This window comes from Ochotona princeps, chromosome 1 (assembly GCF_030435755.1).
Source record: "Ochotona princeps isolate mOchPri1 chromosome 1, mOchPri1.hap1, whole genome shotgun sequence".
In the NCBI taxonomy this organism is placed as follows: domain Eukaryota; kingdom Metazoa; phylum Chordata; class Mammalia; order Lagomorpha; family Ochotonidae; genus Ochotona; species Ochotona princeps.
In genome coordinates, this window is record NC_080832.1 from 61,493,117 (window position 1) to 61,506,992 (window position 13,876).

A 13,876-nucleotide genomic window follows, 5' to 3' on the forward strand; every position below is an offset into this window, starting at 1 on the left:
TTACTTGTGCCTACAAATGGTTTGAGGAAGAAACAGTGAAGGTTGGAGGGAATGTCTTGACTGAGATACAAATGACCAGTGAGGTTTGAAATTGGCATGCGTAGGCCTTAGTAGGAGAAGGAAAAGCTTCTCTGGGTTTTTCTTTAAAGAAAAGCTTTCTCTCTCTCTTTAGAAGACTTTTTTTTTTTTTGGTAAAGATTTGTTTTATTTTTAAAGATTTGTTTTTTATTGGAAAGGCAGGTTTACGAAGAGAAGGAGATACACAGAGAGAAAGCTCTTCCATTTGCTGATTTATTTCCCAAATGGCCTCAATGGCCAGAGCTGAGCCAATCTGAAACCAGGAGCCAGGAGCTTGCTCCCAGTCTCATTTGGGTACAGGGTCCTAAGGCATTGGGCCATGTTCCACTACTTTCTCAGGCCACAAGCAGGGAGCTGGATGGGAAGTGGAGCAGCTGGGACACAAACCAGCACTCATATGGGATCCTGGCACTTGGAGGTGTTGGGTTAGGCTGTCAAGCTCTTGCACTGGGCCCAAGATTTATTTTATTTTTACTTGAAAGTCAGAATTACATGGAGAGAGAGAGAGAGAGAGAGAGAGAGAGAGAGAGAGAGAGAGAGAGAGAAAGATCTTCCATCTGCTGGTTCACTCCCCAAATGGCCTGCAACAGCCGTAGCTGAACTGGTCCAAAACCAGGAGCCAGGAGCCTCTTAAGTCACCCATGCAGGTGCAGAGGTCAAGGTTTTGGGCTTTGCTTTACTGCCCTCCCAGGCCATTAGCAGGGAGCTGGAAGTGGAACAACTGGAGCTTGAGCCAGTGCCCATATGGATGCCAACACCACAGAACGAAGCTTACCCTACAGTGCCACTGTGCTGGCCATCTTTCTGGCTATTTTAAATTTCTCAAACCTTTGGCTAGGTTCCTGCTTTGGGGAATGCCTGAAGAAACTTTCCCAAGAGCTCTAAATCCCAAGAAGAAAAGACCCCTGCTCCTACCTGCAGGAAAGCACGCTCAGGCTGAATCTCCAGCTCTCGCCTCCTATCTATCCCCTCCTTCATCTCTTCTGGTCTCAGAATCCACACACCAAATGTGTCACCCTGGACGCTGGGCCCTCAAGAAGTGGCTACAAGATGGAGGAAAATTACAAGCAGGCCATCTTGTTCTGTTGTGACCATCAGTGAGCTGCTAGCTCTGTCTGCACTCACAGACGTGGAAATGCAGCAAGCCTGTCGTTGACTCGCTTGCTTGATGATCTGCTGTTTTCGGTTATGTTTGTTTGCTCAGCCTTAAAGACACTTTCATTTCAGGTATGACGTTCAGAAAATCCCTTATGATAGGCAGCATCTTTGTTATGTAACATCACGTAATTCTGAGGTTCTGTATTAGGTCTGTCCAAAGTAAGAACACTCAGATGTACAATGGATTTGTGTGTGTGTGTGTGCTTGAATCTATGCAGTTATGTCCCACTTGCATTATAAAAGCTGTTATTGAAGAGGAAGATGGCTGTTTCTCTTATTCCCTATGTTGTACTGAACGCCCAAGATAGATCCAATTCCGAGAAGCTGGTAGCTGATATAAAGGGATGCCTGAGACATGGAGTTAAATTACTGGAATGAAATTGATTTTTATACACTTTATAGCTTCTTTAAGTGTGTTATTCTGCCCCCTAGTGGACATCAGATAACTTCTGAAGTGTTTGACATCTCTGTGTAGGGCTCCACGGCAGGACTATACATACAAATGCCAATGTAATGAATTCCAATTCATTCATAGGTTGACCATGATTTTAAAATTTTATGCCTGGCTTTTTATGTAGCTTCAGTGAGTGGGGGATGTAGGGTGCCTTTATTGTTTTTATTGTTAAAGATTCATTTGTTTTTATTTGAAAGGCAGATTTACAGAGAAAGCTGGAGAAACACAGGTAGAGAGATTTTTTATCTGCTAGCACACTCTCCAAATGGCCACTGTGGCTGCAACTTGGCCAGTTCAAATCCTGGGACCAGATTCCCAGTAGCATGGACCATCTTCCATTGCTCACAGTGCTTTAACAGGGAGCTGGATTGGAAGTCAGACAACTGGGACTCAAACCAGCATCCATATAGGATTCTGGCACTGCAGGCTGGCCCCAGTAGGGTGCTTTGTAAAATGGCTTACCCAAGAAAATCTTTTCAGAAAGTCAGGGGACTCCCTTTTACATCTTGATAGTTGTGCTTTATGTTTTTAGAAAACACTTATTTGAAAAGAGAGAGAGAGAGAGTCTTCCATTTGCTGCTTCATTCTGTAAATGCCTGGAACAGGATTATGCCAGACAAAAGCCTGGTCTTGGAACTCCATCCGGGTATTTGGGCCATCTTCTGCTGCTTTCCAGGACACATTATTAACAAGGAGCTGGATTTGAAGCAGAGCCTCAAAAGTTCGAACTGACACTGTTATACCCATAGGATACCAGTATCACAGGGGAATTTAACCCTCTGTGCCACAATGTTCCCTAAGACAGTTTTTAGAAACATTTTTTGTAGGAGTTATCACAAATGTTTATTACCATAATGAAGATCAGTATTTTAACTTCCTGAAATAGATTTTGAAAATGATAACTTAATGGCTTAACTTATTCTACTTTCCAAATTGGCCCTTCCTATCCTTTCCAGTTAATAGAAGCTCATTCTTTTTACAGTGAGCCCCTTCCCAGTGGGAAGGGAATGATGGCTCCTTCTCCATCCTTCTTAGCATATCCTTCCCTCCATTTTTCCATATAAGTTTATATTATTCTTCAGAAACCACTGCTAGGCAGTAGTAGGCTCAGAGCAAAGCCTTTTTGTTTTCTTTGATCAATAATTCACGCTTTCATCAAACTTAAGGAAGGGTGACTGGTGGCCAGGTACAGTGTCGCTATCAAGTGGCTCACAGCTTGAAGGCAGACATCCAGCCTTTGTGTTGGTCATCACTGGGGAGAGCTTGAAGAACAGACTACGAGGCCAACTGCTGGAGAAAGGGCTTCTCAGTAGCTGGTGGCACAGTGGACTCAAGGTGGTGTCACAGTTGGAGCTGTGAAACAGCAGGTGGGAGGGGAAGGTCAGGATGTCCAGGCAGGAAGTATAACATCTGCAAAGGTTTAGAGGCAAGAACACAGCCCCGGATGAGGGCTTTTGTCCATCGAGGCTACCATAACATTGCCAACTTGATAGCTTCTGTTTCTCTCAGTTCTGGAGGCTGGAAAGTCCAAGGTCAAGGCTCCACGTCTAGTAAGAACCTGCTTGGTGGTTCATGGTCATTTCCTCACTGTGTCCTGGCAACAGAAGCAAGAGGGCTCTCTAGGCTCACTTCTCACCTCCCTTGAGATACCATCACGTGGATGATTGCATTTTCTAGGAGTGTTGGAGAAGCATGAATAGCCCACTGGTTTGGCTGGTGCTGGGGGCATGGTAGGCAATGGTTGGAAATAGGACCAATAACAGACAATAGAGAAGATAGGCGATGTGACGGCAAAAGTCAGGAGAGAATAGCCCTGGGGATTGTGGAAAGAGAAACAGTGGACAGGTAAGCTAGGAGAAAGCTCCAAGGAGGAGGCCGACAGTGTCAGACGCTGCAGAGAGTGCAAGGAAGCTAAACAAAGGCCCTTGGGTGTTGCTGCAAGGAAGTGATTGTTGGCGTGGCAGAGAATCACTTCCGTGGGGTGATGAGGGTGGGTGGAGTTTTGTGGAATTTTGTTGTGAGAGGAGGTAGATCATGGTTATAATGATATGGAGACAAGTATAATATGATCTTCTCCTGGTAGCAGGAATTGACAATGCATTTGTTTTCTTCGGTATTTAAAGTGCGCATATTCAGCAAGCTGGTGTCTGAAAAGAGCCTGTGTTACCCTTAGTTGCATCTCTTCCTTGACATTAGGCAAGAGAGGAAGAGAAAATAGGGCAGGAAAAAGGAAGAATTTCTAAGGTTATGTGTAACCACAAGATTTCAGATGAACCCCATGTTCCTTTTTCTGGCCTAATATTCAGTGTGGATAGAGAACCTTACACTGTTGCACCCATGTGATCTTCTCCATGCCAAATGATATAGCCTGGAACAGGTGCGTCTTCCTACCACCTGCCACTCCAAAAAATTCTGCTCATTGCTATATCCTCACCTTTTGCATGTGCCTTTATACATGTTAGTCATTCTACAAAAGTCATTGACATTATTAAGCAGGAGCTTTAAAACTCTGTAGCCCTTGCAACCCTTGCAGCACCTTCCCTCCCTTCATCTCAGAGAATGAGCTGTGCCTTCTTCTCTCCAAACTGCCCCCTCTCATCTTCTGACTTACCCTGAGCATGGTTTCCCTGACACTCCTCCTCATCTTAGAAACTCACTTAGGTCCCCATGGTCTCTCAGAGCTTTAAAATGACCACCAACGTGCTCCTGCCCACTAGCTCTCTATCTTGAGTCTATCCCTATTCTGTGAGTTCCCCACCCTCTACATCTCTTGGGGGTTCTGTGGGACCTTCAAATGCAACACATTACCTCATCTTTCAAGGTCAGATCTGTTCTACCTTGTGTAATCCAGTGTTGATTAATGTTGTTATCATCCACTCAGGCCATCAAGCTAGAAAATATCCCATGTATCCTTATGCACAATTCTTCTATCCAGTGATCAGGTGACTTCATGTATCTCATGGTTCTCTTGTGTTTTCCTTATTTAGCATCCTGTCCACTGTTGACTTAGCCAGTGCATCATTCTCTGTCTTGTCTTGCTGTGGTCTTTTTGGAAACAACCCTTCTACCAACAATTTCTCTGACTTTCAGCCCCTCCTTCACCTTACCACAAGGCTGGTTATGTTTCCTGTCTGCATAGACCCTCCAAGTGCTTAGCGTTTGCTTTTGGAGTAAAGTTCAGCTGCTTGTGCTGAGGCCGGTCCTGAACTGATCCTTGCTTACCCCTCAAGCCTCATTTGTTAGAAGCATCCTCCTTTGCATCATGTGCCTGACCACTCTTGTTAAAGTCCTTGGCAGTCAGCTAGCCCCCTGTGTTCTTGCTGGGGATGTCCTCTCCCTCTCCCCTGTGTGGAACTTCTGCTCTGAGGAGAAAACCTGTGCAATGCCTGGAGAGAACTTTCTTCAAGTCAACCTGTCAGTGTAGACGCACACATTCCTCATTTTTGCATATTAGGTGCTTCTCAGTACTCTTAGGTGGTCAGACTGAATTTAGGATGACTGGGGTTTATTTTCAGATCACCGACTTAAAGAATAATTGAAGATTGTAGCACACTTTAGAATCAGAGAGCTGAATTATGCTAACAGTTTGTGAAAACTGCCACCTTAATTACCATAGTTATAGAAATAAGAGCACTAGAAAAGCATCTAATTTTTGTGCATATGTAGAATTTACAATAAATGTAAGATGTTTATACGAAAGGTCCATTGAATGCTATGATTGTATGCTTTAGGCATCATGAAATTTATTCTGTGACTCCTCAATACTTTATTTTGAGAGACAAACAGAATTAGGCAAAGATCTTGAAAAGATTTGTGGGCATTCTGGTATGCCAGTAATAATGAGTTATGGCTGCAATAAAGCCAGGGGCAGGACTTTTCAGTCCCAATTAGTAATGCTTCAGAATTTTTAAAGAACTCTGTTGCTTTCTTGTTTTCATTCTTCAGAGGAAATTCTAAAAATATTGGAGTGTAAAATTGTCACCTCCCCCCCCCCCCTTAATATGAAAAAGAGCATATCATGGTAGCTATACTACCCCCTTTTGTTTTTCCTAAAAGTATTTTTCACTCTTCTGGTTTTTTGAGGGAAGTTCTGCTCATCCCCGGTCTATCAACGAGTACTGCTGTAGCGGTGACTGCCAATAAGTTTGTTTTTTATAATTATGAAGAAAAGCTGTATGTATTTTTACTGCAATACTCTCCTTGGCTTTTCGTAGGGAACCCTAATACAAGTTACTGTCTACGATTGGCCATAAAAGCATTCTGGCACTTGCAGAGGTTAAACAACACCAGTGAAGGTCTGGGTGTTGGGGCCGTCAGGCGGTGTGAACAGAGTGTGGCCACTTCACTGCACATGGCACGGGGGAGCATCTGGGTGGGAGTTTACTGCAAGCAGCGCCCGGGTGGGGAAGGCGCTTCAGCCAAGCTCCTATTGTATGCTTACAATCCCTGGGAACAAACTAAGGTAGAAAGTTGTGTTTGCTGGAGAATGAATCATTGGCATAGTATTTATAATTTCTGTAACTTATAATAGACATTACGCTCAAATTTTCTATCAAGAAAAAATTCCTTTTAAAGTACCTTTTATGTTGTAAAATATAAAATGCATAGAGCGATAATATAAAGAAATAACTCAGCACAAAAATTTCATGGGAAATAGGTATTATGAAAAAGAATGTGCATGGCTTTCTAATTGTTTTTTTGCATCCAAATTCACTTGACTTTGATTGTTTTTGTCTGCGAGCTTTCTGAAGTCCCCCCCACTCCTGGGGCCACCATTTTGCCTGGGAAAGGCAGATGCTGGCACCTCAGTCACTAATGCCACCTGCCCTGTACCCCCGTAGATGCTCACTGTGTTCACTAAAAGACTTTCAAAGTGAGCTTTTATTTTCTGTGTAATTGCATAAGGGAAAGCAAAGGCTTGGCCCTGGGAGGAAGAAGGGAGGGGTCTGGGGGTGGGATCAGGAGTGGTTTGGGGGAGTCGGAAGGTGCAGCATTGTTCTCTGGATTTCTTCCCCCCCCCCCATTTCTCTCACAGGCTGGTGAGTCTAGGCAGCGCCTGGAGCCTGTGTTCCTGCCACGCCGAGTGCCCTGTGTAGAAGCTGCACATGCTCAGTTCCTCCACAATGTGTGCTCCATTCTGAACTTCTCTCTACAGAGTGCCTCCATGCGCTGATATTTGCATGTGTCCCATGCACTGTAGTAACTTGTTTCCGCACAATTCCAGGACGTTAGCTTATTGCCAGTGGGTGGACAACCTCAACGAGACCCGAAAGATGCTCTCCTTTAGCAGTGGCGGTCCCTTGAGTAACCTGCTGAGGTGGGTCGTGTGCCACATAACAAAAGGAATTGTCAAGCGTGAGATGCACGGCCACGGCATTGGCCGCTTCTCAGAGGAGGAGATTTACATGCTGATGGAGAAGGACATGCGGGCCTTGGCAGGGCTGTTGGGTAATGTACCATTGCCTTCTGTTCTGTTTTATAACCTGACTTCTTGCATGCTTGGTCAGACACTGCTGGTTTACTCACTGTGTTTATTTAGTTGATGTAGATGGCAGCCCCATGATGGAGCCAGATTCTCTAATTTTCAGGAGCATGTGCCTTTGGGAATCACTGGCAGGTGTATGACAGCGTAAGGGTAGTGAGGCCCCATGTGCAGAGATCGTAGAGCATACTTCAGAGTCAGTGCCTGGGTAGAAGTGAGGCTGGCTTGATTCTGAGCACTCAATGGTTCTGTTTATAAACAGGTCAGGGTTGAAAAGCTGCTTTGGAACAAAAATGCTCAGCAGGTTTGACTATGTGCCCACGGGCATCAGGTCAAACTTGAAACACCTGCTGACAGTGGTAATCTTAACTGGTTTGTGTGTGCACACATAACATGTATCGTATTTGCACCACTTCCTGTTGGTGTTTTTGTTCCTCTTCTTACTACCAGATTTTCACTCTGGCTGCTGAAGAGGAGATGCACTCCTGGTCACCTGACTGACTGGAGGTGGCCGGGATGACCTGGCTCTGTTTCATCCAGTGCGGCTCTGCTAGTTCAATATACAATTTTTTTTTTAAAAGATTTTATTATTATTGGAAAGCCGGATATACAGAGAGGAGGAGAGACAGAGAGGAAGATCTTCCATCCGATGTTTCACTCCCCAAGTGAGCCGCAACGGGCCGGTACATGCCAATCCGATGCCGGGACCAGGAACCTCCTCCGGGTCTCCCACGCGGGTGCAGGGTCCCAAAGCCTTGGGCCGTCCTCGACCGCCTTCCCAGGCCACAAGCAGGGAGCTGGATGGGAAGTGGAGCTGCCGGGACTAGAACCGGCGTCCATATGGGATCCCGGGGCCTTCAAGGTGAGGACCTCAGCCGCTAGGCCACGCCGCGGGGCCCATCAATATACAATTTTAATTCAGGGCCACGTGGGTGGGAAATAATGCCGTCTCTTGGAGGAACAGCTGATGTACAGGGCTGAAAGCTCTCTGTGATTGAGTCACACAGCCTTGCACTTCAGGGGTCATCTCAGGTGTCTGTTGAAGGTGGATTTCACAGTTCCTCCCCAAGTGGCATTCATTTCTTGACTCACCCTTTCCTTCCCACCCTGGGAGAGGGCCCAAGCACTTTGCTCCCACTCCTGGCTTTGGCGTGGCCAGCTTCTAGCTGCTGCAGGCATGCGGGGAGTAAGCAAGTGGATGAGACAGCTCTCTGTCTCTTACCTTTTATATAAAACAAATTACTTATCAAATATTGTTAATAGGAAGGAAGCTGGGCATTTGCTTTTTGGAATCCATCTGTTGCCCTAGGAACAGAAGCCTGGGCTGGGTGTGGCCCGTCCCTTGCAGAGTTGATTGACTGGCTGGCATCTTTCTGTTCTGCACTCCAGCATTTGCTAGCTCTGGAGTCTTTCCTTAAACCCCGGGCTGCAAGAGGCAGCCCTTGAATCACATCTAGCTCTCCACAAGCTTTGCTGTAGAGTTATGGTCTGTAGGGGTTTGGATGCTCACTAAACCTCAGAAGCTCTGTCTCATTTGCAAAACTGATATTATCACCCCTCCCCCATCTATTGTTTTGCTTCACTGAGAGCAGGTGGAGCTGCTTGGCATAGATATGAGTGCAGTTTGCTTCAAGTTTACCTTGCTCCTTTGGAAACAACTACAGACTCTTGACCTCAGAAACCATACTGATGGCTGGATTATTTCTGCCTTAACAGTGACTACGTCTGTTCCTGGCTTTTTTCTTTTCTTTGCCAGCTCAGGGCCCCATTGATTTGGCGGAGATTCAGTCAGGAAAGCGCTGCTCATCTTTAACCGTTCAGCAGAGGTGGATTTTGAGCAGAGAAGGGTGATCATGGCTTTTCTGGGACGTTTCTTTTGAGAGCCCAGGGGCCCAGATTGCTGGTCCTGGTTCCTGACAGGGTTTCTGGAACCTCTGATGTAGACAATACTTTATCCTCAACTTTCAAGAAGTGGAGAGAAATAGATGGCAGAGTACTTGAAAGTACAAAAGTGCCCCCATTATCTACGCTCCCATTTTCCACAATTTCAGTTATTTGTGGTCAGTTAAACTTTGAAAATATTAAATGGAAAATGACCAGAGTTCCTAAGTTCTAACTGTGTCGTTCTGTGCAGTGTGATGGGATCTCACACTGCAGTTCTGTCCTGGGATGGGAGTGAGCCGTTAGTCCAGCGTTATCCATGCCATATACCCTATCCACCCATTGATCATTTAGTAGTCCCTCTTGGTTCTCAGACAACTGGCACAGAATCTCAGAGCTTGTGTGCAGGTAATGTCTATTGTACTTACGAATGGCCTCAAAGCAGAAACATATGGGCATCTTCAAAAACTTCATGGAAAATGTGGATTTGTGACAAAACTATGCAGATTTCAAATATGCTGCACCAAGATTTGTCTTTTAATTGCATTTTCCATGAATTTTTAAAAAAAACTTTTTCAATTTTTTTAATTATATTTTTGACAATCTTTACATAGTTAACTAGGGTAAAAAGGTTCAAGGAAAATGGGTAAGACTATTATTTCCATATTGTTTCCTTCATGTATCTGAGGTAAACGGGGGTATTGAGGGAGAAGCCCCACCCAGTTTCCCACCCACCTCAGGTCCCTGATGTGGAGTATGCTCTGAGGGTCTTGCTGAAGTGGTTTTGATAGTTCAACAATTCTGAATTGCTGCCAGTCTCTCCACTCCAAGCATGATGAGGTCGTTGAAGAATCCACTGATTGACATAGTCCTTCATAGAGTCTGTTTGCCCAGATTTTCACTGCCAAAATATAGCTGAGGTGGTTGACTTGTTCTGTCCTCTGCCTTCTCATGGTCAGGGTTCTGAGTCCGGCAATTTGGGCCAAAGAAACTTTGTCTGAGGTGTTCCCAGAACAGATTCTTGTATGTACTAGCAAGCACAGGGCCCGGCACAGTCCATCACCACAATCAGCTGGTGGTTGCAATTGCTGGGTTGGTTCTGTTTCCTGCCTTGTCTTCCACTGGAACCAATGGGTGTTGCAGTCCAGCCTGGGTCTGCCCAGCACACACTTGGCCCTCACATAAACCAGTGGGAGCTGCAGCCTAGTTGGAGCGACCCACAATAACCCCTACCAGGCCCGCCCCCTACCCCTGGTTTGCCAGTATGTGTAGCAGACTAGTCCAGTCTGTCCCACCTCCCATTCGGCTCCCATACATGTCAAGGTATTAAAGGCTAGTTCCATGTAACCAGCTCAACTATCCAGCCCTCAGCATTTTCCATGAACTTTTTAAGTAATTGTGTAGTAGACTGTAATTCCGATGTACTAGGAATAGACTGTGAAGTGTTTTTTTTAAGTGGAAATGTGAAAATTCCAAGCATGATAAATTGAGGTTGCTGGGGTCTGTAGAACCTGATGGTTGTGCCTAGTTTATAAACTAAGTTTTCTTACAGGCTTCTAAGTATACAAAACACGTAGTATAGGTAGGGTTCAGCATCCCCTGGGAGTTGTAGAACACATCCCCCGAGGAAAGAGGGCACTGCTCCATCAGTCTACATTACAGAGTGTGAGGATTACATGTGACATTTTCTGTAAGGTACTTGTGAGAGGAACTGGCAAGAAGACTGGTTCTGTTATATTTTATCATTCACATTTTCACAGCCTTTGTAACTTTATTAGCAAAAGCCTTTATTGTGATTTTAAAATTTGCTCTTATTGGGCTTGGCAGCATGGCCTGGTGGCTAAGGTCCTCGCCTTGATCCCATATGGCCACTGGTTCTAATCCCGGCGGCTCCACTTCCTCTCTATTTCTCCTCCTCTCAGTATATCTGACTTTGTAATAAAAATAAAATAAATCTTTAAAAAAAATTTGCTCTTATTGGTTGCAATTTCAATTTCAATCACTGTCATTCTGTACCCTGTTGCTAACCACAGTTACTATTTTGGTACACATTTTTTCAACATTTTCTGCGTATTTTAAATCATTTTTTATTTTCTGTTTCATTATATCCTTAAATAAATATACTGGGTGACTCATTTAGTGTCAGGAAAACTGATGTAAGTTTTATCAGACAAAAATCCTCTGGCTTCTGCCTTTTAGGTATTTTTGTTCTGTGATTAATCCTAAGTCCACAGATACAATCGTAAAGCAGATAGAAAATAAGAGAATGAAAACAAACTTTGTTGTCCTGTGTTAGCACAGAGTTCCTTGGCTGGTTGTTAGAATCCAGTGTGAAGTCAAAGTACACCAGCTTGTGACAGATAAGGAAACTGAGGCACAGAAAGGTCAAGTGACTTACCACAGTAAGAAACGGAGGCACCAGATTGGTACTGTGGTATAACACATTAAGCTGCTGCCTGCTACACTGGCATCCCATATGGGCTCCAGTTTGTGTCCTAGCTACTCTATTTCTAATCCAGCTCCCTGTTTGTGTACCTGGGAAAGCAACAGTTGATGGCCATAACCAGCAGAGGGAAGTCAGGGGCCCTGAACTTAATCCAAATCTCCAGTTTAGGTGAAGAGACCCAAATAACAGCCAGCATGAGCTGCTTCCTGGGATGTGCATTAGCGGAAGGTTGGATTGGAAGCAGACGAACTAGGACTCCTGTTCTGAACTGCATGTCCCAGGTTCAGGATACAGCCATTCCAGACGGCGTCTTAATTGCCTCGCTAAACACCTACTGCCAAGTGGTAGAATTTTATAAATGTTTACCAGTATTGTCTCCCTCAGGGGGGCAGTTCTGGTAGCTCAGGGATGTGTCCAGTTTGCTCATTACCAACACTCAAGCCCCTAACAGTGGGAGGTGTTTCAGTGTGTATGTTTTTGACAAATGTCAAATGAGTCATCCTTCAACCTGAGTTTTGTTTCCACCATGGTAAAGTGGCTGACAAGCATGTTATTCTTTGACAGGAGATTGTAGGGGGTACATGGAGAGTTGATTACTGCATCTGATCCTATCAGTTAAATACATTCACAAGTTTATCTGCTCGACAAGCCCTGTTATTAGTTTGTTCTTTTCTTCACCCCTTCATTAGTTTTTGACCACCATGCACGCAGTTAAACCTGAAATTGTATTTTTTATTATTCTCTCCAAGTGATTATATCTCCCAGTTACTTCTTTATCAGTTATCTACCCAATTTTCCCATGAGGTAATTGCTCTGTCAACACCTAGAGCCTGTGGGAGTGCAATTAAATGAGGAGGCATTAAGTTTTGTTAGTATGTCAGTTCCATCTTGTCATTATAAGATAAACACAAAGTTTTTTCCCCAAAGATTTATTTATTTGACATATGGAGTTACCGAGAGAAAGGAAGACAGAGGTGGAGAAAGATCTTTCATGTGCTGGTTCACTGCCAAAATAGCCACAAGGGCCAGGTTAAAGCCAGGAGCCAGAAGCTGCATCTAGGTCTCCCACATGGGCATAGAGGACCAAGCTCTTGGGCTCTTCGGTGCTACTCTCCAAGGCACATTAACAGAGAGCTAAATTAGAAGTGAAGCAGCTGGGACACAGCACTAGCTCCCAAAAGGGTTGCTGGTATCGCAAATCAATGACTTAACATATGAATCAACTCTAGTTCCAACACACATAATTTTAAAGATCATTGCCCCAACCTCAACCCCTTAGGGTTAGTGATGACTAACGAAGAGACTCAAGGCCCAGTTTCAACCCCATCTGCTATGTCCCTAACCCCCACCCAACCCCTGGCCATGCACACCAGCAATGGTTACCTTAATTTTTTTTTTTTTTAAGTAATAGTTAGCTCTGCTAAACTTTATGAAGGATGCTTTGCAAAAGCATTCAAATTGCAATCTTGAATTGTGACTGGGAGAAATTTGAGAACCACAAGACAGGAGGTACAAAACCATAGCAAGCGTTTGGCAGCAACTTATGGCACACTCCCCAGAGAGTGCTGTTGCTGCCACATCTACATTCTATTTCCCACAAAAGCCCAGTCCCTTTCTTTAGCTCCAAAGCTCTTTGAGACCAACTCTCTCTACTTTTGGTATGCCATAGTAGTAAAGGGGTCTGCAATGCGACTTTCTTCCTTTCCAAGATCTCTACGTAGGCCAACACATAATTGCACTCATTTCTTTTTACCTTTTCCACAACACACACCATCCCTCTGCCGAGTTCCTTTGACTTCCCCAAATCTGCTCCTTGAACAGCATCAGTTCTTTGCTTCATGAGGAGGCTGAACAGGATGGATTAGAGCTGTAGTTTAGAAATAAATTTGACAAAATGCAGTGACTTGATATGTGGGTGTAGGTGTACTTGTGGGGTAGAAACAGAAAGGGCAGAGGCAAGGGGCAGTCAAGTACTGGACCTGGCAACTTAGTGGCTGAAGTGGCCATTCACGAAGCTGAGGAAGACTGGAGGAGTGAGGAGACTCAGGTACATCTGTGGCAACTGTGGGATCCCCGGAGACAGGCCCTGGAGCAGAGATGCAGTGTCTCAGAAAGGTGGCCTTTATCACTGGAGAAAGGATGCATGAATTTAATAAATCATGTTGGGGTTCCTGGCTAAACATTTGGAATAGGTGATACAGTTCGGACTCCCTATCACGCACCTGAATTAATTGCATCAGTTCTGTGGTCACAGTCACACTGAAAGCAATGGCCATTACCTCAGAGGAGTCTCTGAAAAGCTAACTAAGCCTTGTGTAGTGGTATAGGGAGGTTGGAATCTGGTGGAATCTGGTTTTTAAGACAACCTGGGACAGTT

The 13,876-nt window shown here is 44.7% G+C and overlaps 1 protein-coding gene across 1 annotated transcript in view; it reads left to right on the top strand.

Annotated features, from left to right (window-relative positions):
• Positions 1 to 13,876, top strand: part of FAXC (failed axon connections homolog, metaxin like GST domain containing) — a 63,145-nt gene that overhangs the window by 23,492 nt on the left and 25,777 nt on the right. The window contains exon 4 of the mRNA XM_004580362.2: positions 6,915 to 7,138. Coding sequence (XP_004580419.2) covers positions 6,915 to 7,138 — 224 coding nt within the window. The remainder of the gene's footprint in view (positions 1 to 6,914; positions 7,139 to 13,876) is intronic.